Source organism: Conger conger, chromosome 16 (genome assembly GCF_963514075.1).
Source record: "Conger conger chromosome 16, fConCon1.1, whole genome shotgun sequence".
NCBI lineage: Eukaryota > Metazoa > Chordata > Actinopteri > Anguilliformes > Congridae > Conger > Conger conger.
This window is the reverse complement of record NC_083775.1, coordinates 32,322,190-32,348,569: the sequence shown is the minus strand read 5'-3', so window position 1 is coordinate 32,348,569 and position 26,380 is coordinate 32,322,190. Positions and strand designations below refer to the sequence as shown.

Genomic DNA, 26,380 nt, shown 5'->3' with positions numbered 1-26,380 from the left:
ATTGTAGATAAAATCAAATAAAAATTTCAATTTGCAATACAATTTTACTTTAATTTAGTTAATCTCAGTCTAAATGGACTATATTGTGTCATTCCATCACTTCCTGTTTCACTAGAGTATAAAAATGAGGTGATAAGCATGCGGAATCCCTTTGTCGGCCATCAGCATGGGAAAAGTCAAAGAACTGTCAATTCAGAAGACACAGATGGTAATTGACCGTAACAAGTTGGATAATAAAATAAATAAATGCATCGATGGTTAAACATACCACTAAGCACTGTAAGGGCAATAATAGAAAGCGTAAAGCATATGGAATGAATGAAAGCCAGGAAGAGGACACAAGTGCATATTATCCCCACAGACAGTAAGGAAAATGGTGAGGGAGGCTATAAATAACCCAAGGAGTGTCTTGGGGTCACCAAGACTAAAAAAACAAAACAGAAAATGGCCCCTTCACCTTGCAAACCTTTTGGCCTACACACCATCAACACGTTTGGTGGCAAAATTGAATGCATACAAGGAGAAGCACCTCATGCCTACTGTCAAATATGGCAATGGGTCATTGATGTTTTGGAGACATTTTGCTGCCAGTGGTCCAGGCACACTATTTATGATCAATGACACAATGAATTCAACAAAGTACTTGGAAATCTTGGCAGAAAATCTGGTTGCCTCTGCTAGGAAGCTGAGTCATGGTCATATGTAGATTGTCCAGCAGGACAATGACTCCAATCATAAATCAAAATCTGTGATCTGAACTGAAGCGTATATCCCAAGGATATCAATGATTCTGAAAGTTTCTGTATGGGGGAATGGTCAAAAGTCACTCTCAATCTGTTCTTTAACCTTATCACAAATTATCACAAAGTATTAAACCAGGTATGCCAATAATTGTGGATCTTGCTTGATTCCATCGAATCATTAAAAAAGCACACTACTTTAAGCATGTTGAACATTTTTTGATTATGTGAATAATTTATTCTATTTTAGTTCACAGCACATTTTTGCATATTTATCAAGGGTGCCAATATGTCTGGAGCCCACTATGCACACTGGAAACTCTCACTATGAAGGGGAACTTCCTGTAATTAATAAAAAGGGAGAACGGAAGAATGAATGAGATGTCTGTCTTGTTTGTCCGCAATATCTGTGGTAGGTGTTACCTTTAGCTTGTAGTTAATGAAGATCATCATTCATGTAATGGATGGCAGTAGCACATGTTTTAGCCAACAGAACTACATCATTTCCTGAATGTTCTCACTTTTGGGTCTGTGTGTCTAAGAATGAGTAAAAGTACAAGTTGTCTCTGTCATTATGATGAGTACACACCTGGGTAAAACAATTAAGTATTTTGACAGTTGTGGTAACTACTCTGTGATTCCATTGAACAACCCTATGTAGTTCATGGGTTATTTTTCAGGCAAAATGATATACTATTGCATCTTATACAGTGCTTTTCTAGACACGCAAAGAGCTTTACAGTGATGAGGGGGTAACTTGTCTTAACCACCACCAATGAGTAGCACCCACCAGGGTGATGCATGGATCCCATTTTGTGCCAGAACACTCACCACACACTAGCTGAGGTGGAGGGGGAGAGGGAAATGGTTCTTTATCTGGGAGATTTCACACTTCACACCTATGACAGAGAGTTCGATAAAGAACAAAAAAGGTTTCTCGATGGAGACAAGCCAAAGAGCCCTTTTTCAGAGAGTAGGGTGATCACATGATGCCAACACTGACACAGGCAATTTGTTTCCCACCACAGAGCACGTGTCTAGTGGCAGTGTTGCCAATTCTACGCTTTTGCTACCCAGTTGGACAACTTTTAAAACGTTTTCACAGGCAGTTTTCTCTTTGTGGATTGAGCTCACACGTGCCTGCATCTGCACCTGCACAAATGTATAAAGAATAACTGCTCTATTTTTAGGGAAAAACATTGTTGGAAATGTAGTAGGAAATTCTGTGTAATTTTTCCACAGTGTAATATCCTATTATGCAAGTGTTTTGTAGCACATATTTTTGATAGTCGTAATGTGAACACAGCACAGGGGTTGGAATTTAGTAGCAATATTGAACTGGTTTAATAATTAGTGTGTTTTGTATTCTGGAACAGTAGGCAAGTTTTGGGCATTTTTATTGACAGCCCAATGTTGGTAAACAAAGAGTGGAAAGCCAATGGCCCTGAAACAAAGTGCTGCATATCTCATTCTCAGGAGAGTGAAGAACAGGGTCTGTATGTGGGGAGCTGTGGACAGGGATGCACACAGTACACGGTGTTTTTTCTTCCCTGGCACTTCAAACGATCCACCTTTCCAGTCGGCTGTCACGTTTCATGCCACACTCATGGCTTCAGAGGGTCTACCCGCGAAAACACACTTCCTGAGCATGAGAGAATTACATTCACAAAGTCCTTACCTGTGACATTGGCTTGTTTTAGACATAGTCCTTTCTCAAGTTGGCTGCCATGTTTTTTGTTGCTGTTGCTGTTGTTCAACACATGGCAACACATTTTATATGCCACTGAAATTCATTTTGCAGTCTCTATTTTGTGAGTTGGCAATATTTCAACAAGTTACCATTGTCTACATTCATGGTGCCCCCTCCCTTGCCACTATGCCTCCTCCATGCTGGGACACCTGGGGAGATGAGGCAGTTTAATGATGCCAAACCAATTTCCGTGCACCAGGGAAAAAAGAAAGTTCTGTTTAGGCAGTCTGCTTAATCGTAATTTAAAAACTTTGTTTGTACTGTTTGTATTTCTTCTTAAATTCCTTTCTAATATAGTTATTAATCTGAGAAGCATTTCAGACTTAATTAAAACTGATGATGTTGGCGTCATTGTCTTCGGGGGCCTGGGGTGAATAATCACGCTGTCTCTGTTCTTTAATAAGTTCCCGAGCTTGTCTCTTCCCGAGCAATTACCGCTGCCCCTGCTCACTCTGTTCCCTCCTCTTCCTCTCCCCTACTAAACTCCCTGCTCCCTTCTCCTTTCCCTCGTTCACTCCACTCCTCTCCTCCCGTGTTCATTCCTTCCCTCCTCCATCCTCCAGGGTTGCCAGGTCTCCAAAACAAAGTCCAGCGCAAGGGGCATTGAAGAGCCGGGGGGGGGGGGGGGGGGGGGGGGGGGGGGGGGGTGAACACGGGAAAACTTTGCCGTGAAAAGCGCAAACCTGCCGAATCCGCAGTCCTCCCTTTTGGTCGTTCCCAACCTCATTACCGCCCCCCCCCCCCCCCCCCCCCCCCCCTTCCCTGCTCACTCCCGCTCCTCTCTGCTTTCTGCTCCTGAGATCGTTGCCCTATTCTTTGTCATGAAGTTCATTGATCCAGCTGGAGAAGCCGTGACTTGTGCGGCATCCAATGCGTCCCCCCCCCTGCGCTGAGAGAGCTGTCGGCCTGCAGCGATGCTAGCAGCAGCCTTTAGTTTCCAAAATCCCCTGCATTCAACAAGCACCTTGTACCTCCCTATTGTTTTACTGACGCGCAGAAGAGCCTACCTGTTCCAGCGCCCCCAGGTATGGTCAGATTGCTGCTACAGTACAGCACAGAGTGGATTAGTACAGCTAAGCACAGCAGCAGGACTGCTTATAACTACAGGTGTCCTGCTTCACACACAGCTGCTAGGAAAATGCCATCCAATTGAATGAGGATCCAAGTAAAGATCAAAGTGAAATAATGGAGATCTGAAAGCATGTTGGTTTTGGTGCTCTTAACCCCTTTTTTTTGTTTTGGGTTGGCCATATCTTTATTAGGGGTTAGTCCAAAACAAAATTGCAATTAATTCCTGTTTGATTCAGCAAATTCAAGAAATTCTATCTACTCATTGGAACATTATGTGCATTTTCAGTCCACTAATTGACTTCCAAATGAATTTAATGCATTGACTGAACTGAAATAGAACTGGTTGCAACTCATACCGATATGTAGGCCTAAATTATGAGGCATTTTAGAGGCCAAGCCCTGTAGATGCTGGAACACGATTGCAGGCGGGAGCGGGTGATCAGACTCAGATATTCATGGGATAAAGTATAAATGAATAAATTCCTTAACCCTCAAGCAACCAACTCGGGTCATATCTGACCTAATACTAACATTTGAATGGTAATACATTTGATCCTTCCAAAATGTCTTGACTTTGTCAATCACCTTTGTCCTCAATAAAAGCATATAATTGTTTCTGGTTTCTGCCTTAATTTGCTGTCCAACTGTCCAATTACTTTTGGTCCCCAAAAATAATAATCAAGTCTCTCAAAGGCTCATGTCACCCCGCTTCTCATTGGCCTCCACTGGCTTCCTATTGCCGCACGCATCCGATTCAAGGCCCTAGTGTTGGCATTTCAGGCTGCTAAGGGGACTGCCCCACCTTACATACAATCCTTGATCACTCCCTACTCCCCAGCTAGACCACACCGGTCTGCCAGCTCTGGTCGCCTTATGGTTCCCTCTCTACGTGCACCTGGCGGTGGAGCTGCACGTTCACGCCTGTTTTCCGTTCTGGTTCCTCAGTGGTGGAATGACTTGCCTACCACTGTCAGGACAGCAGAATCCCTCCCCCTATTTTGACGCAGACTCACACCTTTTCAAACTCTACCTTAGTCCTCCCTCCTGATTTCCCCCGCACCCCCTTTCTGATATCCCTATCCTCCTTGTCTAACCCCAAAAAAAAAAAAAGAAATTGCACTTATGATGAAGACTATATGTTTAGAACAGCATTCCATGTGTATTTTCCTAGTTATGGATATGATGCTTTGCCTTTGCTTTGATGCATGTAAATGTAAATGTAAATATATTTATTAGTTATTCGACAGGGGGCTATGTATAAAAATTATGTTATTCCTACATGTCACCTGATATGGATGTATTTAAGGTGACAGTCTGCATTTTAATCTCATATTCATTGTTTCATTTTGAACCCTCCACCTCACGCTCACGACTACTGTCTGTTCTGGCTCCACGGTGGTGGAATGAACTCCCCGTTGAGGTCAGAACTGTAGAATCTCTCCCCACCTTCACGCGCAAACTGAAGACGCACCTCTTCAAGCAGCACCTCTCCCCGTCCCTTCCTACCTCCCTGTGAACCTTAATTGTTGTCTTTCTGTGATTTACTTTGTGTATCGATTGTTTAGTTGGCTAGGTAAGCAGTGTTTGGATAGTTAAGTTTGGTCACGTTTGCTTTGTTGTTTGTTTGTTTATTTGTTTGTTTAAAAAAAAAAATTCAAATAGGCCCTGGTCCTTATCTTTGTTGTACAGGTAGCAGCTGAAATTGTACTTCCCTCTAGGGTCTTTCAGCGCACTTATCCCTGGTTATGGGTATACACTTTGTTGTATGTCGCTCTGGATAAGAGCATCTGCCAAATACCATTAATGTAATGTAATGAGTCCAATGTAGAGTGGAGTATAGAGCCAAACAGGGCTGCCCACAGGATTTAATTCCAAGGTACACAGAAAAACAAAACAAAAAAAACAAACAAGTAACGGTAAGCACGCCCATAGTAAGCAATCTGAAATACCAGTAAATTACGTGAAAGAAAGCAAAGTAGCCTCCCATATGATTATGTGATCCAATCATAATCTTGCTAATTCCAACTAGGCAGCTAGCCATTTGAACAGGACATGGCAGACCTAGCTAGCTAACATAAACAAATTTCTCAATTTTAGCAATTATAGGAATACCAATAGTCCAATGTAGCATTACAGAAAGAGCACAGATATGTGGAAAAACAGTTCCATAGTTATTTTGATCCATAGTGCTATTTATTTTGGAACTGAAAAGTTCCAGTATGGTCAACTGTTTTCTCTCTGATACATCCAGGTGTCTTAATGAGCACCAAATCAATCACCACCAACAAGCGTTGGAAAAGGCGAAACTAATAACTTGAGCTGAATCCCTGCTTCGTTATATCCACTGATCACTTTAACGAAAGCTGTAATAAGGCTCTTCCAAAGCCAATGAAATTAAAGCATTCCAGTTTGCGTTTATTGACATTGAGACACTGATACAGACAGGTTTAATTTTACAATTTTTAAAAACCTGATGTCTTTTAGTATTTCTCAACATAAAATCAGCTATCTGTAGTACTTTGAAGGATAGGGACAACAGGATAACATCACTGTATGGATAGTTTAAGAACATAAACTTCAAAGGAGATGTTGAGGAACTATGGATGTAAAACATTGGCCTGGGCTTCCTAACTGGTGAATGATAACTCATTTAAACTGACAAATCCTTGGCAGAACAGGATGGAGGTGCAGAGCACATAATAAATGGCACTTTGTGTTCCCCAGCAAGATGGAGCAAAGTCAGTCCTTTAGCCTTGATGTGGTGTATAATTGGACATTAGATTTGACACTCTGTCAAACAGAACATTACAGGAAGCCTACTTAGTTATAGCAGGGCCATTAAACAGTGAAACGCATTTGTATGAAATGCCAACCGGCTGCAGAAGTCAGGCCTCGCTAGCCTTCATTTTTAATGACAACCAGCTGTGGTGGGTGGGTGTACTTAATTAGTTTATTGGTGAGGTTTTCAAAATGTGGAAACAACAGTAACAAAAAACACAGTACAATATGAATTGTAACCACCCCCCCCCCCTCCCCATGCATCATGTCTCAAAGACAAAACAGGGTAATTTGGTGGATTCTCACATAGTGGCTTGTGCAGTGCACATTATTAAGAGATGTTCTGAAAGAGTAGTGGTGTAAACAGAAAGCATATGCACTAGAATAACCAAAAACCTTCCATTGCGCCCCAGTAGAACTTTCGGGTTGAGTTTCTTAGAACATTGGGGTTGACCTTTTTCGATTCATTATTAACATGGCACTGTATTCATCTCTGGGAATTTGTAGTGGCTTTTAGTTCCATCCATCCAAATGATCTCTCCCTCTTTCCCAGAAAGGTCCATCACAATAATTAACATTCAAACAATTACAAAAAACCCAGAACAATATGAAAGAGTATATATAGAATGTTTGAAATCAACTAATACATGTTAAATACAAAGAATTCATGACAGGTTTTATGTACTCAAGGAGCATGACCTGAAGCCTACACAACACCTGTGTATAAAGAGAAAAATTGAGAAATATTCAGAACTGCCTGTGACATCATCTCAGTGGTTGTCTGCCAGCTGTCAGCAACCACTGAAATTTGTATGAGTAATCATACTGTTTAGCATAAAGCAGGGTTGAGTAGCCTCTCTGCAGCACACTAAGTATAGAGCAGTGTATGTGCACTCTATGTGCATGTAAGTCTACTGCATGTGCACTCTCTAGGTAAGTGAAGAGCAGTCTGGGCTCCTTGTAGGTAAGTGAAGAGCAGTCTATGTGAACCTCGTAGGTAAGTGAAGAGCAGTCTATGTGAACCTCGTAGGTAAGTGAAGAGCAGTCTGGGCTCCTTCTAGGTAAGTGAGGAGCAGTCTGGGATCCTTGTAGGTAAGTGAAGAACAGTCTATGTGCACCTCGTAGGTAAGTGAAGAACAGTCTATGTGCACCTTGTAGGTAAGTGAAGAACAGTCTATGTGCACCTTGTAGGTAAGTGAAGAACAGTCTATGTGAACCTCGTAGGTAAGTGAAGAACAGTCTATGTGCACCTCATAGGTAAGTGAGGAGCAGTCTATCTGCACCTTGTAGGTAAGTGAGGAGCAGTCTATGTGCACCTTGTAGGTAAGTGAGGAGTCTATGTGGACTCTGTAGGTAGGTGGAGATCAGGTTGTGCACGCTCGGTAAGTGAAAAGTCGTTTCTGCACACACGAGGCAAGATTGAGCACAAGATTGAGAGAAAAGTCAGTTGTCTGCTATTCTGCCTATCCCATTCATATATGTGAATGACAGCCCCTTCGCTTTGTATACCAACGAGTCTGAGTCCATTATTTTCATCAGTCCCTCAGAGTACAAAGAGAAAAGTCAATTGTCTGCCTTTCTGTACCATGATTTAAATTGCAAACTTAATCTTTAGATTTAAGTATTTGTTGACAGCCATAAAAGTACTTTCCGCCAGGCAAGACACAAAGGAAATGTTCTGTTTAATCTCTCTTGCCTTTGTCTGAATATTTCTTATGGCTCTGTTGGTCATATGTTTTCCTGTGTCATTTTGACAGATGGAAAATACTTTATCGATCCACGAGGAGAAGTTAATTTGGTAATACAGCCAGAAATAAAATAAACCATCAAAAGCAATTGCAATTTTTCAGAAAAGGCCGCTGCAATTTCAGTCATTTTGGACCACAAAATAATCACAAAAACACTCAGAGAGATTCTCTTGGGACTGATTAGCCATACAGCATACTTATTTTACAAGAATTAGCCTCGAATCACTGTAATGTGCAGTGCGGGGTTATTTATTCAGGTGCTGGGGCCAGGCAGGCTGGACAGAGTGGGGGTGGCTGGGTCAGGATCAGCAGGAGTACTGGTCATCAGGTTCACTCTCGGTAAATGACAAACAGACACATTACTGGACTCGATCCCCCTCATTAGAGCGCTGTTGCCATCTTATAGGGGAGTCGAGAAGTCCTTGAAGCACTGCCAGAACTGGCCATAGTGGAGGTAGACAGGAGTGACAGAGCAGTATTAGGAGGCTCCCCCCATGTCACGCTGTGAATTCTCAATGAAATGAACACCTGACAATGCAGGTAGTCTCACTCTCCCGAGTACATGGTCTTATTGCAACATTACACCGTGTCAGTGTGCGTATATGCAAACTCACACTGACATGTAACACTGATTGCATGTTTTGAAATGGATGCCATCGGATAAGATATAATATAATATACAGTGGCTTCAAAAAGTATTCAGACCCCTTTCACTCTTTTAAAACTTTATTGCGTTGTAGATTTAATTCGATTGCATCCCGTTTGCATTAATTATCCTTATGAGTCCATCTGTGGCAAATGCAAATTGAATTGATTGGACATACGTAGTTGAGAAAGCCAAGTCACAAAGTCCAAGGAACTCTCTTTGGACCTCTGCAAATAAAATTGTGGCGAGGCATAGATCTGGGCAAAAACCATTTCTAAAGCTTTCAGTGTACCCTGGAGCACAGTGGCCTCAACAATTGTGAAATGGAAGTTTAGAACCACCAGTCCAGAACTCTTCCTAGAGTTGGCCGTCCGGGAAAACTGAGTTATCGGACAAGAAGGGCCCTAGTCAGGGAGGTGACCAAGAACCCAACTGTCACTCTGACAGAGCTTTGGAAGATCTCTGCAGAGATAGGAGAACCTACTGGAAGGATGACCATCTCAGCAGCACTCCATCAATTAGGCCTTTATGGTAGAGTGGCTAGACGGAAGCCACTCTTAAGTAAAAGGCATATGACAGCCCTGAGAGGAAAAACATTCTCTGGTCTGATGAGACAAACATTTAACTCTCGGCAGAACTCCAAGCACTAGGTCTGGTGAACACCAGGCACTGTTCATCACCTGGCTAATACCATCTCTACAGTGAAGCATGGTGGTGGCAGCATCATGCTATGGGGTTGCTTCTCAGGAGCAGGGACAGGGAGACTGGTCAGAATTGAGAGTAGATTGATGGGCAAAATGGCTATTGTATCCATTTCAAATTAAATCTACAATACAATAAAGAGTAGAAAAAGTGAAGGGGCCTGAATACTGTCTGGAGCCACTGCATACATTTTTTTATTTATATAGTTTCTTTCTCTTCATGCAAACTGTACGTGGCACAAGTCAAAATTTTGAAGCAGCCTTGATCTTGTTCCATTTCATTTACCAATCTATTTGGTACGTCGTCCTTGGCCCTTAGTACAAGAGCAATGGTATGTACATATTTATTACAGATGATGATGATTGCTTAGATCTACACTCATAGATTTTCAGACCAAATGTAAGAATGGGAAAGAAATGTGATCCAAGTGACTTTGACCATGGAATGGTTGTTGGTGTCAGGTTTGAGTATCTCAGAAATTGCTGATCTCCTGGGATTTTCACACAAAACAGTCTCTAGAGTTTGCAGAGAATGGTCCAAAAACTGAACATCCAGTGAACAGCAGTTCTGTGGGCAAAAACGCCTTGTTAATGAGAGATTATCTTGCCTCAGAATTGCTGAAATTAGTGCCCGGGACTTTATATTATTTTTTGCATACTAAATCTCATAAGGGGGATCAGCTATGAGGTCACAGGCAATCAGTAGGGCTGAGGGAAACAAAAGGTGGGAAAGTGTGCAGAAACCACTCAGAAAAGAAATTCTGTTGTGTGTTGCCTTGGAGATCGGTGGGCTGTACTGTTTACTTTCCAGATTAAATCTAGCAAGTCTCATATGGATGTGCAAACATGGCCTGTGATGCAGAGCCCAAATGTGGCCATTGAACACATATTAATATTTTTTTAAATGCTCCCATGTGTTCTATTGCATACTATTGTCCTATTGCATATGGGGCGACATGGCTCAGGCAGTAAGAGCATTTGTCTGGCAGTCGGAGGGTTGCCGGTTCGATCCCCCGCCCGGGCTGTGTCGAAGTGTCCCTGAGCAAGACACCTAACCCCTAAATGCTCCTGACGAGCTGGTCGGTGCCTTGCATGGCAGCCAATCACTGTCAGTGTTTGAGTGTGTGTATGAATGGGTGAATGAGAAGCATCAATTGTACAGTGCTTTGGATAAAGGCGCTATATAATTGCCAACCATTTACTATGCTTTTTATAAATGTATAGTTTGGTTTTTTGATTTTTATTTAAACTAAATTATACTGACACTACTCTATATATATATATATATATATATATATATAGTATTGTTGTATGTTGTACTCGGGGTATTCCAGCTGCCAACCGTGATATGCTACATGGTAAGTTGATGTAGTCTTCAAGGGTTCAAATTGTTTCTATGTGGTCATGCTAGGACTCGGAACCGAACTTTCCTCATCGCACTTGTCCCTGGGTTCGATTTGCACTTTGTTGTCGCTCTGGATAACAGCATCTGCTAAATGCCTATCATGTAATGTAAATTGGGAGGTTGGTTTTGATGAAGAAATGTGAATTTAAGATATATATTTTTTTACTAATGAGAACTGCTTTTTATTGGAAGGGTTTCATGCATTTTGGCATTTATTTCCACCAATATGCAGCAACCACCTGGGTGCCTCATGGAAGCCATGGTGCTATCATACTTGCCAATTTTTAGAATGATTAAACAAATTTAACTGGACGATGACTAAGTATCAGATTGAGAGAACAAGGTTGGGAATCTTACAGTACAGCAGCTTGGTTATCTAAATTTATAAAATGGATTATGGATAAAAAATGAAAAGAAACTTTTGAAACTTTACAAATATTTAGCTAAATGTTTTATACATTAGGTAAATATTCAGCTAAAGATTTTATATATTTAAGGAACAATAGGTAATTTCAGACTCCTAATGGTCAAAAGAGGAATTGCAGCAACAAACACCCTCAAACCACAACATGCACTGTCTTAGAAAGTTGACAGTGAAAAACGTGGAAGAGCCTGCCGTCTTTTCGTAATGTTCTGGTAAGAAAATGTTTGCCGATCGGGTGACTTTATGAAATGCTGACTTTAGTGTGCTGCACAACACTATTAATATGTTTTATCTTTTTGAAGTTTTCACTTTAGCTAACCAACTATATTATGAGCAAGCGACTTAGTTGGCCTTGGAACTAGCTGGCTATATAACTAAGATGTGATAGTGTAACACAAACGATGCAACTGCAACTTACATTCATTAATTCATTCATTATCCTAACCCGCTTATCCTGTACAGGGGCGCAGGGGGGCTGGAGCCTATCCCACAGGACCTCCTTGCTGTGAGGCAGCAGGTTTAGCTAAATGCACGACATAAAGAGATAAAAGGAACTTGTAGCTACCCAAATTGCACTCCAGACAAGCGATCACTGAAACTCTGTATACTATTGCTCACAATCCAAGCAAAGAATACATATCTGGATAAGAGTATCTGCCAAATGCCGTTAACGTAATGTAATGTATTATAAAATTATATAATTATCGGTAGCAACAAGTAAATTAGTTTTTAGTTAGCTTGCCGAATTTACAAATATCCACCTGAGGGACAATGCTTGTGCAACTATGCTTGCAACGCTCGCTACTATGTTTGTATTGCCTCAGGTGGATATTTATAAATTAATCGAGCTAACTATGGCTAATTTGCTTGTTGCTACCGATAGCAAATTGGTATTGTTTAATAAGTGTGTAGTCTTTGCTTGGATAATAAGCATTAGTATACAGAGTTTTAATAAAAAGTACAATGTTTTAATAAAAAAATCTTGCCTATTGTACCTTTAAGCTAAATATTTAACTAAAAGCTTCATACATTTAGCTAAATAATAAAAAATACTTAATTAAACATTTAGCTGTTGTTAATGTCACAGTTGGCACCCCATAGAAATTAAACCTTGAATATGAGGTCACCTTTAAGGTAAGGGCATTCATGTAGTACATACAAAGTCTCTGTAGGAACTACCTGTACATACCTTTTTATACATAGTCCACCTAATTGTGCACAGTTGGCTTCTCAGCTGTTTCTGATTAGTCAGGTGTATTCCATCGTATCCTTAAGAATGCTTTCAGTATCTAGTCTTGATTCTAGGCTTTTGATTGCCTTTGGAGTCTGTTATTTGTATTTGTCAAAATGACTACCAGAGTTGTGCCAATAAAACTGAAAGAAGCCATCATGAGGGTGATAAATAAGACAACAAAAAAAAGGCCAAACAAGATACTTACCAAAACCAAATGGAACATCATTAAGAAGAAATAGAGCACAGTTGCTCTAGTGCAGAGCCAAAAAAACACAGATTGTACTCTACACAGGTTGCATGCACTGTCCATAGGACTTGTTATTTCAGTGTCTCATAACTTCAGTGTTATCCTTGTGGCTGTTGATACATTTTACATGGTCACAGTATGATCAGGCCTAAAGGACATCATCCACAAACAACAGAGATGTCATCCCTCTGTCCCCAAACTGCACACACTCCAGACCTCAGCTGCACTTTGAAATCATGTCCATGAATATCAGGAGCAGGAGGGGAGACAAGGGGCGCCCTTGGCAGAGTCCGACACTCAAATTGAACAAGCTTGAGTTCATGACAAGAATGCGAACCCAGCACCCAATACTCCCGCAGCACCTTCCACAAGATTCCCTGAGAAACAGTCATAAGCCTTCTCCAAATCTACAAAACACATGCAGACTGTATAAGTACATGCCCCCTCAAATATCTGCGAGAGACCAAGAGTCAGTTTCAGCTGCCCGAGCAAACAATGCCCAGGTCCACTGTACATTGCACCTGACCCCCCTACATGGTGATCCAGTGTTGATCTTTTATGGCCAGTTTCAGACACAGACTAAGCCTAGTACAAGCCTCAATTCAATTTTGAATGGAGACTCTCCATGTACTCCCAGTTAAATCTGTTTCAGTGGAACTGACCGTTCCTCTTTTCAGGCTGAGCCGAGCTGAGGTATGTGGCCTGTCTGGCCGTCCGGGGCTTGCCTGCCGCAGAGATGGGGACTCGAGTCGCACATACATGTAAGGCTGGACATCTGGCATTATCACTCAGGGCTGGTCAGCTTGCTGGCTTCCTCTGGTATTGTGGAATATGTGGCTGTAAAGTAATTTAAGCCAGGAGCATGCACCATTAACCCCCACTATCTCCGCACCCATACGGGCAGGAGCCTGTGGGGGAAGACTCAGGCCTCCAGCCATAAAACTCGTTACGACGGGGCAACATCCTTTACGGCACGGGAAGGTTTCAGAGAGCACGGCCTGTTAGGCCCTGACCTTCTCCTGAACCCCCCTTCATTGCTCTCTCCCTCTTTACTCAGTCACTAAATGATGTGTACAGCATTGGATGTTTCATGACAAAGTCAGTTTAGATAATATTCATGTTTGGTATTATTCTGATTGTTTCAGTGCGACTGGTGCAATGGTTTTATTTTTGCAACAGCAAACCCTGTACATCATAACCAACCAGGAGAAGCTGTGTGGAGCTCTGCCTCAGTGAAAGCCATGTGCCTCAACCCCCCTGCGCTTCCTGGGGAGGCGTGGCTCCAAATTACAGATGGGTGACCCATTGTTAGGGTTAACATCAAAGGCCAGATTTTGGATTTAAGGACAGCAAACTAAGCAATCTGGGAGAATGCAATCAGCCTGCCGTGCACACAGTGCACGTAATTTCTACGTACAGGGTGTCTGTAGCTAGACTCCCGTATGTAGCTTTTATTACCAGGTATGACTTTTAAGACTCCGTCATTTGGTTTCCGTTGTAATGTTTTGTGATTTTGAACTAGTATGTAATTACGTGTATGTAACCTGCCTGGTAAAATAAATTGTTAAAACTTGATCTGTTTGGTTTCGCTTACTGACACTCAAAGTTATACAGGGAATGCGTGGTTTACCCCCTCGAACTGGTCTAGGGAGGATGATTATTTCCACTTAATGTATCACGGCGTATAGCACCCGTAGACCTATGTTGGTAAATCCCTCGCCTCCGCATGGTAGTTCATTCATGTCGAGCACAGCCATAGCTAGGTTGGTCTGTTTGGGTCCCTAGGCTGTAAACAGATATACCCAAGAGTAGCTATTCCTGCGACCTCTGATGACTACAGATAGCTAGTCAGTTCGTGAGACGTGCACATTACGATGTGACATGCGGTGGTACCAGCAGAGGACTGTTCGGAGAGTAAATCTCAGTACAGGATTCCTATAGCGATCAAGTCAAAATTATCAATAAGAAATCTACCTAATGTGGATAACTAATCTAAATTATTATTCTAAAATGGAGTCAGATAAACAAAGGTGAATCTATTGGTCCTATTGTGGAGATTCTTGGTCAGCCCGCACCAGTAAAGAGCGGAAGGCAGAGTGGTACTCCTGTCTTTGTATCATGGTTTATTTATTGGCTGATCTAGACTCTCCGCATAGGGGCCACTCATTTTTAACCCTACTAGTATTCTTTCAGCAACACCAGAAGGACGAGCACGCTGATACCTTCAGCCCTCGCTAAATTCCGTCGTTGGGTTAGCGTGGGGTATTACATACACTTGACTTGAGACTCGACTCAATTAGGACTCTCGGCTGCCAAATGGCATCGTGAAAATAACGAAGTGAATAATGTCACAGCCAATGATTATTTTTCCACTATTTATATGAAAGATATTCCTTAGTTAAAACACACCCAATGTCATTTTATGCGCCACACAATGTGCCTTTTAGTAGCAATCATAGCAACACGATGTACTTCTTGGAGCATAGCTCGCTAAGATTACAGTTCCACATGTTGTGGCCTAGGGCGGCACGGATGGTGCAGTGGGTAGCACCGCCGCCTCACAGCAAGGAGGTCCTGGGTTTGAATCCCGTCGGCCGGGGCCTCTCTGTGTGGAGTTTGCATGTTCTCCCCGTGTCTGCGTGGGTTTCCTCCGGGTACTCTGGTTTCCTCCCACAGTCCAAAGACATGCAGGTTAGGCTGATTGGAGAGTCTAAATTGCCCATAGGTATGAGTGTGTGAGTGAATGGTGTGTGTGCCCTGTGATGGACTGGCGACCTGTCCAGGGTGTATTCCTGCCTTTCGCCCAATGTATGCTGGGATAGGCTCCAGCCCTCCTGCGACCCTGTTCAGGATAAGCGGGTTCAGATGATGGATAGATGGATGTTGTGGCTTCTGAGTTTAAATAATTCAGGCTCCTCGAGCCCAACAAAATGATTGCAACTAGCAAAACGTGGATAATTAAAATAAAAGATGCGGGACCAACCAAGTCAAATTTCAACAGACATCTGAAAACTCGGAAAGGTAATTAAGTTTTACGAACAACGAAGCTGATCCCACCGCTGTTCACTGTTGTGTTAATGTAACTTGTGTTTCAGACTCAGTATAGCTAATGTTAGTTCACGTTTTATCAGCATAACAGAAGCGCATATTTTTCTTATTTTGTTGACTGTCAAGTTGTAGCGATATTGGCTTGCATTTCAAATGGTTGATCTTGAAAATCTGATCTATGCAAGCTAGAGAACCACGAGCATTAGGTACAGTAACGTTCAAACAAACTTTGTCAGGTTGGCTTGAAAAGCCCCGTATATTTTCATTGTCAACGTAGTTCAGACAAGCAGCTGCGTTTTCAATAAAACGGCCATGTAATGGGATTTTGATCTGGAGCCTGATGCACTACTTTAAAAACCTTTCAGTATGGTCTTTAAGATCGATATGCAACCAGGACAGCGAGTGATTTTGAATGTATTGTTAGGTGATGTTACATACTAGTTGCATGGACTGTCAGGTACGGGGGACAGAGGAACCAAGTGCAGACTCAGGTAGGAAAATGGGAGGTTTAATAACCTATTAAATTTGTTTAATTTACACAGGGCAGATCCAAAACGCTATCCAGAAACAGGCAATAGTCAAAATCCGGGCAGACGGGTTCATACAGGGCATGCAGAAGAGGGGTCAGATGACAGGCAGAATTCAAAAACAGGAAGGCAGTCCACACAGACGAAGGCACAAAAACAGAATCCAAAAACATAAAGTCGAAAGCCAGGCAGAGATCAAACCAAGAATATCCAAAAATAGAACAGACTAAACAGAATACAGGGGTGAAGGCACAGGATACAGGAGGCTAGAACCGGGGACAGGAAAATACAGGGGCAGACACAGGATACAGGGTATGATGAACTAGCAACACTGAACTAAAAACGACAGGGGATTGACAGACAATGAGACACAGGTGAACTGAATGACAAAAGACAGGAAGGAAGTACATATAAGGAGTGGGGAGGAGGAGACATGAAATGAAACACAGGTGGAAACAAACAAATGGGGGTATGGAGCAGGAAACAGAAGGTAACAAAAGGCAAAAATGAAGGGGAAACAGGAAACAGAAAATCAGGAAACAGAAAACACAGAACCTGACATTGTTTGGTGTTCCAGTGTCATACAAAAATGAACTGTATTTGAGAGCTTTTTTGTAATTGACATTAACATTAAAAGCTACCATAGAACAGGAGTTTGGCATGCACTGTAGTTGCATGCAGTTTTGAAATGATTTATAATTTTACTATGCAATAGTGCAATGACATTCCTTAGGATTCGAGGTTCTCCTATAGTGTAATGTAGATGTAGTCCCAAAATCAAAGATCCTGATTTCTTACATAAACAATATCTAATTCTTAACAGTTACCTTTCATTTAAAAATTTAAAAGTAAGAGTATATTAATAAACCAATACTGCAACACAATTCAAATTTCAACACTTTGTAACTTTGTTTACAAATAAAGTTCTAATTATTATTCTTGAGTCGCAGATGCAGATTAAGCCTAGTTTTAGAGTAAATTTAATTGGAGATTAATTATCCATACAAAGATGCACTTAGTCCAGGATTAAGATTAATCTGTGTTCATGTAACCGGCCCCTATTTTGCTATTGACCATCATCTTATCTTATGTTATGGTAATGCTTACATTATGAGTCACATGAGTCACACAGAGTTCTTAAAAAATATAATGGCTATTTATTTTATCTTATTTATTGATATATTAATTACCTACCACACCAGATCTGAGGTTTTGGCAAGCCTTTCTCCAGCCATCTTGAGAAAGGCTTTGCCAAAACATTGGCTCAGGCATGGTAGTTCATTGATATATGAATAAATAAATTAAATAACCACTAACGTTTTGTATGACCCTGATAATACTGCTTCTTCAACTGTCACATACTTCATGTCAAAATGTCTTCTACACTTCTGGTTTCTATATCTTCAATTAGCATAGGAATCGTGATGGATTTCTATAGCCATACTCTTGTTTAGGCTGCACCATTCTGGAGACTTGAGACTTGACTTGTACTCTAGCTCAGATACTTGAGACTTGACTTGGACTTGCATTTGATGACTTGTGAACATCTCTGGCGTGCAGACACCACCCACCCCCAGGCCTAGCTCCGGGACTGGGTCCTGGTAGCCATGATTCAGCCAGGGTAAACTGAATGTTAAGTCTTTAGCCATAGTCCTCTCTTTGACAGGAGAGACTACGTGTGGAGTCCTATAATACATAATGTGTTAATATTGCACATTTTACATGTCTTTGTGTAAGTCCATTTGACACAATTCCTGTTTAAACATCATTGATACACTCTATGTTAAAATTGTCCAAAACACGCACATTCCTTTCTAAGAGTTCATTCACGCAAGGTATTTGGGGATAGCTACCTGGCTTAGCCCCCTGGCCAGAAGTAAGGTGCAGAGTCCCAGCACGTACATTTATGATTCTTCAAAAAGACTCCTTGGGCAAATAATGTCAAGACAGTTGACAGGACATATTTTTTTGCTGTTGTCATTTGTATTTCTAAAATTTGTTTATTACTTGTATTATCTTCCAGGCTGTGCAAGCTCCATAATGCATTTTTAACACTTCAGATATGTTTAATTGATGATAGGTATCACCCGGGATGAGATATCACTTGGAAAATAACTCTGCAGCCAAGAAGTTTCTCTTCTTCCATATGCTCTGTGCCTTCATAACCTCCCAATGCACTTGACAGCTCTGCCTTCCTCCATCTGAAGTTCTGCAATGTCCAAGATCTGGGTGACATCCATCATCCGTGGCACAGGGCGATCTTATATACAGCCACAATGAATGCAGTACCTTGGTCTGTCCTGTAGTGTACCACCTACCTGGTCCAAACTTCTGAAACATTTATAATGTTCAAAAGTTATGCTTGATCACTGGCTAAGCCATAGATAACCCATGGCTGAAAGAATGGCTGTTGGTGTGTTGGTGGCCCACAGAATTTAGATAGATCACAGAATTTGGCAGAAAGGCACATTTTTAAACTCATTTTTATGCCCGATATTCTGTTCATTTGTTTTCACAAGATTTTAAAAATCAGGAAAGTTCCGGCATGCCTGTTGAATAGATGTGCAAACACGCACACAATAAGGACGCAGGTACAAAAGTCCCTGATTTGAGTTTCGAGGCTAAACGTTCCCAGACCTCTTTGACCCAGTTTTAGCCATAATCAATTGTTACCTCATCATAAAATGTCTTCTTATTTACATTCCTATTTACATTCTGGACAAAAGTCAAATACTGATGTTGGAAGTAACTAGTAGCTAATTAAGCCTCTAATTTTTACAGGATTTTTTTTTTTTTTTTTTGCTCACTGACTCATGTTAGTTTGTATATGAGGAAGAGATATGATACATTACAATTAGATATCCGAAACTTACAAGTGACATAATGGTCTGAAAAAATATTATAATGCCTATAATTGCCTATATATATCCAATTTGCACTTATTTCCTCTGACAACCTTTGTGTTTCCTCTGCCTGATGGCTAATGATCTTTTTAGTTTATCTTCCAAAATGATTATCTCCCTAAATGAACCATTATAAATCTGGAATATTGCTGTATTTATAATCAGTATAGCTGATGTGAGATTTAAATACTTAGTTATTGGGGGGGGGGGGATGGGGGAATGTATGTTGTACTGACAGGTTGTCCTCCAGCTTGGTGGATGACTCAAGGTTATATGATTTTAATGTGTATTAGGAACTAAGAATATGCTGTTGCAGCATTTATCAAACCTACCATGCATAAAAAAATGAAGTGTTTCTTGTGGCTTATGTTGGATAATGATTTAATTTATTGCTGTGTATTTTTTATTATGATGGTATTTGATTTAGGCCCCATTTTAATTTGCACATGGTGATCTGATGTTATGTCTATTACTATTTTATTGGAAGTGCATTTTTAAATGTCATACTTTGGACATTTTAATTATGTTGATCTTGCTGTATGTATGCTATATCACACATGTACACTGTGATTCTGCAGCTCTCTAGCCATTGCACTAGCACTGCTCGTTCCATTGAATATCCTATAGACTAAAGCAACTTGGTACTCCAGTAGATACTTTCTTACACTTACACAAGTAGTTTTTTGGATGACTACTTTTACTCGTAATTATTATTTAATTATAAGTAACTGTACTCTTACTTGAGTTTTTTGCTACTGTACCCATCTTTGTTTAACAGTCATTGACAACAGATTTGAAGGCATATTGAGAGATTCCTCAATTGAGAGCACTTCAAGATGCACGATATCCTTTGACTTGTGTTTATAGACTGCCTTCTTCAATTTAGACCGTAGCTTTTTGATAGGGTTTATGGCCAGAGGCCAGGAAGGCCACTGCAGTATAACACTGATCTACGTTTGGGGCATTGTCTTTTGGGAAGGTCCACCTACAGCCAAATCTGACAACCTGCTTTTTGGCAAAGATATCTTGGTGGTGCTATAATCAGGGAGGCCCTCAAAGCCTCTTAATCTTTTTTCGGTATTAACATCCCTCCCTTCTTCCTTATCTTTCCTACATTTTTCCATCTCCTCATACTCTTTCATTTCCCAATCGTCCACATTGTTTTCCTCATCTTTTTGCTTTAACCAGGCCTTATGCTCCTCCCCTGTAGGAGCAAGCCCACACTTCTCAACCAAGAATGTTATTATATTCTGTTTCTGTGAAAGCCAGACCCCCTGGGTCACCAACCGCCCATTCGGCATGTTGAGTCTCCTCCAAGGTCATGCTGGAACACATTCTACGCATGGCCTCAGTCAGACCTTTAGCCTTGCTCTCTAGTACTCTAAATCTAAGTCCTCTGACTTCAGACTCTTCAGTGTCCATAAACGGTTGTACATTTGTCCTGAACCACATATTTTTCCTCTTACGGGCGTGCTTACTACCACCCCAATGGCGTGTGCGAGGGGTTAACAATGCATTCCTGCCCAACCCATCTTCCGTCAATCTCTCATCAGGCAGGCCTAGGGCCGGGTCCTCGACAGTGGTTGGTGGAATTCATTATGCGTTTGATCTAAACAAGAGCCCCTGGATCATGGGCAAATCAGTCCCAATGACTCACCCCACTGAGGGGGTCAAGATCATTTGCTATTTTAACAGCGTCAGCACTGGACAGGAAAATGACAACTGTTTATGTCTGAAACAAGCAAATACACATAGAGCACATAGTGTTTATTTTATACAGACATCTTTGTTCATCATTATCAAGGCTGGGAATAACTTTGGAGGACACTGCAATGCCCAGAATGTCATTGGCAAAGCTTAGCTTATTGCTTTATATCCCTAAAATACTAAGTAAATCAAATGTAATGACATTCTTTGCTTTTCCCTTCTTGTAATAAATTATATTTTATTAACTTTAACTTTCATTAAGTCAGTAGAGAGTGTAAGTTTGGAAAGAAAAGCAAACAGATTATTTGGACAAAAGCTCACTGTCTCTCAGCACCCAGGGTACCTATTTCAGGCTGCATGTGTTCAGCCCTTGTTTGAATATTTTCCTTAAATTGACTAGTTAGAAAAAAAGGAAGGTGAAAAGTGCTAAATTCTCCATGCTATATAGACATGGGGCACAGTCTATCAACCTGTTACTCTGAGGATGGCATAGCTGCAGCCCAATTATCGCTGCTGGACAATGGCATTTACATTATTATTACATTCCAAAGAATTTAGCAGACGGTCTTATCCAGCACGACATACAACGAAGTGCAGATCGAACACAGGGACAAGTGTGAAGAGAACCCTAGAGGACAGTATGGTTCCGAGTCCTAGTGTGACCATACAGATACAATGAGTAAATACCGTCCAATGAGTTTGGAGGCATACAGTGCCATGAAGACGTATTCGCCCCCTTCCTAATTTCCTCTATTATTGCATATTTGTCACACTGAATACTTCCAGATCTTTATACAAAATGTAATATTAGACAAAGGGAACCTGAGTAAACACAAAACACATTTAAATAAATGATTTAATTTGATACATTTACTAAGTTGTCAATGTTATGTCTGGCATAAAGAAAATACAGCATTTCACAGTAACCGCACACACACGCACAACCATGTACATACATACACAGACAAACACACACACACACACACACACACAGCCATTTACGTAAATACACAGCAAACACACACACACACACATATAAAGCCACACAACAGATGGCAGTATCTGCCAGTATTCCATCTTTTCCATAATAGATTCACCCCAGCCCACACTTTTCTCCCAGCACCAATCGGTATGGTTTAAGACTCTCAGAGGTCATGAGAAACACAGCTCATAACATTGAGGGATGCAGCTGTGCTTACCACATGGGGACGAGAACCAGAGACAGAGAAAGAGCGATGCCTCTCTCTCTTCACTTTAATTATTCTTACAATTTTTTTCAAATGCTGACAAGCATTTCTTGATACCAAATTTACGTTTTCAGAACTCTTCGCACAGTTAACACACCAACACTCTAGATGGACCAAACAATGAATAATATTTTCATTATTTTGACAAAAATGCATTCAATGGACAATCAATCAATGTTCACTGCATTTTGCTAGAGTAATAGAGGCAAGTGCACCTCCAAAGTATTTAGCACAGGTGCTACTGTAGGTAAAAAAATAATATTGTTGTTTTTTGTTTTTTTTCATTATTATTTTAATATTTTCCCCCATTTAAAATTAAAAACCAAATATAGCTTCATCAAAGGACCAGTGGGCCATATCTGGGAGGGGGTGAGGGGGCAAATGTTTAATTTCCCCCCGCCCAGACACAATTGCTAGTACCCCTGTTAATGTCAGTGTTAATGTAACCTTCACGATTGTCAACAATCCCTGTGACAAAGAACTGCAGAACATCCCCCCTCACCCCTACCTCTCCACCCCATCCCCAGTCAATAATCTCTCTGATAAATGACAGTGGCACACTCAAACTCAGCATAGCAGCATAACACTGTACCATGTGGCAGTTGTAGTCTGTTGTATGTCTGACTAATCAAACTCTTCAGAGTCCAATTCACAGCTCTAGTACACACTAATTGCCAGGCTTTGAGTACAAGCATAAATTTGATAGTCAGACTCAGCCAGTCGTGTGCGGTCCAGGGTTATGTCTGCTGCTCTAAATATATGTACAGTGTTTACTGTATAATAATCAATTTAAAATAACAGTAGTGCTATTATAAGACACCTAGTTGCTGATTACACTGATTTTTAAGAAAGTTCTATGTGTCAATTTATACTGGGGATGTTGTCATGTGTCACGAAGCAACTTGCCCCAAACTGACTTGTATGCTCATGTTGGCTATATCTCAAGGACAGCTTAACATAAGACTGCAGCTGAACTCAAAAGCCACTTTATTCTCTCCTCTACTCAGTAGAAAAATACACAAGTGCCATTTTTTTTTTTTTTTTTTTTTTTTACTTTTGAAGTTGAAATGAGAACTGTACTCCAGAAATTAATAACCTCAGATTAATGGGACCACATGTAAACTAAATTTGTTGATGTTGATTTGATGGATATTTGTCTGTATATTCTGTTGATATGAGTATTTCTTGGGTCCACCAATACAGTAGATAGATAAACCACATCAACAATGCAGATTTGCATTCTTCCGTCCATTAGCTTCTGCAGTTTACTCTAGCTTAGCACAAGCCTGGTGAAAACTGCCATTCAGAACATCCCCTATCTTTTAGTTCTTAACCAATATGCCATGTTCTGTCATGGCAGGTCTAATTTGAATTCAGGGATTCATACAAGTGATTCAACACTAACACACAAGGAATGATTGAAAAGTGACAAACATCAGAGAATCTGAGTAATGTCTAAACTGACACATCCCTGGTATGCTGATTGCTGCTACTGTTCCGTTCCTAGGCATTCCCATCTGGCCAGTCTTCCGAGATGACTGCCCAGATGAAAAAAAACAGCTCAAGCTAAGCTTTGAAACAGCTGTTAGCTGGTTAACCAGTTTAGACCAACTCCCAGCTCAACATGGTTTAGCTGGTTGACCAGTTTATACCAGCTCCCGGCTTGACATGGTTTGACCAACTCAGCTATGTTTTGAAACAGACAAGCTACCAGCACAAGCTGGTTGACCAGCTCATACCCAGCTAGGCTGGAGTTTGCAGCAGTTGGAGATCAGACCGTCTGCTTTCCGAGACTGGCCCGCTGACCGTCCCCTCTCCTTCTCCTTGTTCAGGTGCGAGCCAGCGCCATCGCTCAGGACGCGGACCAAAACTACGACTACGCCAGCAACAGCGTCATCCTCCACCTGGATACTGGGGACGAGGTCTACATCAAGCTGGATGGTGGCAAGGCCCACGGGGGAAACAGCAACAAGTACAGCACCTTCTCTGGATTCATCCTGTACGTGGACTGAAGGGAGGCCTCTGAGATCCTCGGTCCGTCTCTCTACACCCGTTTCCATCGGCCTCTGTCCCCACCAAATGGCGGGAAGTTCAGAGCGTCGACATTCATCCTGGTCAGATATTGTAAGCTGATATCCAGAGATCTCTCATTTTTCTCAGACAACTTTTTGGTTTTGGTTTTGAGAAAAGAGAGCTTCTTATTACTTTGCAAAGAGACACGAGTATTTCATCCCACACTTGATTTAATGAGATGGGTTCCTACTCTCGTATTCTGCGTAATGTATCAGTGTATTCATGTGCCCAAATATGTTAAACGAGGAGGTTAATGTCACAGTGGCTAATTGCTCTGCTCCTTGGTCTCTTGGTCTTTTTTAGCCACTGTAATTTTTTGTGACTGGGGATTATTAAATGTACGTTCAGATCTGGACCCTCAAAATTGTCAATAACGTGACTGAGTGACAACACTGCAGATGGAACAGACTTCTCTCATCTTTACACTGGACACAGCGCCACCTTGTGGTTGCATATTGTCCTTGTCTTGCCCTGTGAAAACGTCATAGCTGAATAATGTTGTTTATGAAAAACTGAAGGAAACATGGCACTAACCACTTTTTTCAGACTAAATTATAGTATATTTTCAGTCTTGTCTATCACTCCTGCCCTTGCTCTTTTGGGTTTGGACCTGTTTGTCATGTCTAATGCAAGACTAACCAAATGGGTTAACAAGAGACTCCATATATATATATACATATATATTAGTTGATGTTAAAATGTGATGTATATGTAAATCCTTGATACTACTGTTCTTGCAATTATGTATCTCATAGGCTTCAGGCAATGATGGCACAAAAGCCAAACCTGGTTGGAACCCTGGCACACAGCAATAGTGTCCATAAGCTGCGTAATATTATTATCTGAAACAAATGCATTCTGCTAGTGTTTACTCATCTTTTCAGACCAGATTTTTGAGTGACCCGCTCGTGTCTGAAGGTAAAGGTTTAAACCCTTGATCATCAAGCACGCAGGTGAAGGAACTTGATCTTGTGTGTGTATATGTGCGTGCGAATGTGTGCGTGTGTGCATATGTGTGTGTTGTTCATGTGTGTTTGTGTTTTTGTATGTGTGCATGTGCCATTGCTCCTTTTGCCGCTTTCAAAGATAGTCTTTAATTCAGCGAATGGAGTGAAAGCAGAGGGGAGGAGTTTTAGAGTGATCAGTGACATACAAACAGCCTGTAGAAGAAACATATTGCTTTTGCAAATCTATCTTTACAATTTGTTGAATTCATTTAAATAAATGGCATTTTGGACCTTCTTTTCTCAAATGAATTATTTGTATCAACATGAGACCAAAAAAAATTAATAATGGATTTGAATTGATTGTGAAATTCTGTGTTTAGTTGCAACCCATTTCATAGGTTTTTAAAGTTTGTGTAATGTATGTCATAAAAAAAAGACATACTGTATCTTGTTTTATAAATTATTATTATTATTAATATTATTACTACTACTACTACTACATTTAACATGCATTGTGCTTTTTTACAAAGAGCATTGTCCCCTATTGTTCTTTGAGCACAGAACAGGTTGTAAGTCTATTGTAATTGCCATGGCTCTTTTCTCAGACATAAATTTTGGTCACAGTACAAATCAGTCAATAATTAATGATACGATGATAATAATAGGACATTTTATTACTCGATATTAGGAACAGGGCAGAACAAGAGAGCCTTGAGATCCAGGTGAATGGATGCATGGTTTTATAGTTCTCAAAAAATGCAGAAAAAATAAAAGCTGAGGAAGGATGGAAACATTCTAAATATCAATCATGTGAAATTCCAGGAACAGGCAAACAAAATGGCAGTCACTCTCAATAAAAGAAGACACCTTTAAAGAACTGGACACGTTTGGTTGATAGAGATTTCCAGCTGTGATGGCGCAGTATGGGTGGAATTAGAGGGTTGTTTTCACTAGGGGTAAAATAAAACCCTGTCAGGGTGTGGAATGCATCTAAAGGGACTAGGCTAACACAGGAGTAATGAGACAGAAAACATCTCAAATAGGAAATACTGCTCCATGGAGGCTCCCTGCAGGAAACAGGCACTGGAATTGTGCCTGTAACTATTGGAAGAGGTAATTAAATTAAATTGGATAATGTGTTTTATTTCCAGAGCTTAAAACGAGTAACAGAAAAACAGCCACAT

The 26,380-nt window shown here is 40.9% G+C and overlaps 1 protein-coding gene across 1 annotated transcript in view; it reads left to right on the top strand.

Moving 5' to 3' along the window:
• LOC133114720 (C1q-related factor-like) overlaps positions 1 to 25,491 on the top strand; it is a 30,269-nt gene extending 4,778 nt beyond the window's left edge. The window contains exon 2 of the mRNA XM_061224304.1: positions 24,009 to 25,491. Coding sequence (XP_061080288.1) covers positions 24,009 to 24,188 — 180 coding nt within the window. The 3' untranslated portion in view covers positions 24,189 to 25,491. The remainder of the gene's footprint in view (positions 1 to 24,008) is intronic.
• Positions 25,492 to 26,380: the final 889 nt, after the last annotated feature.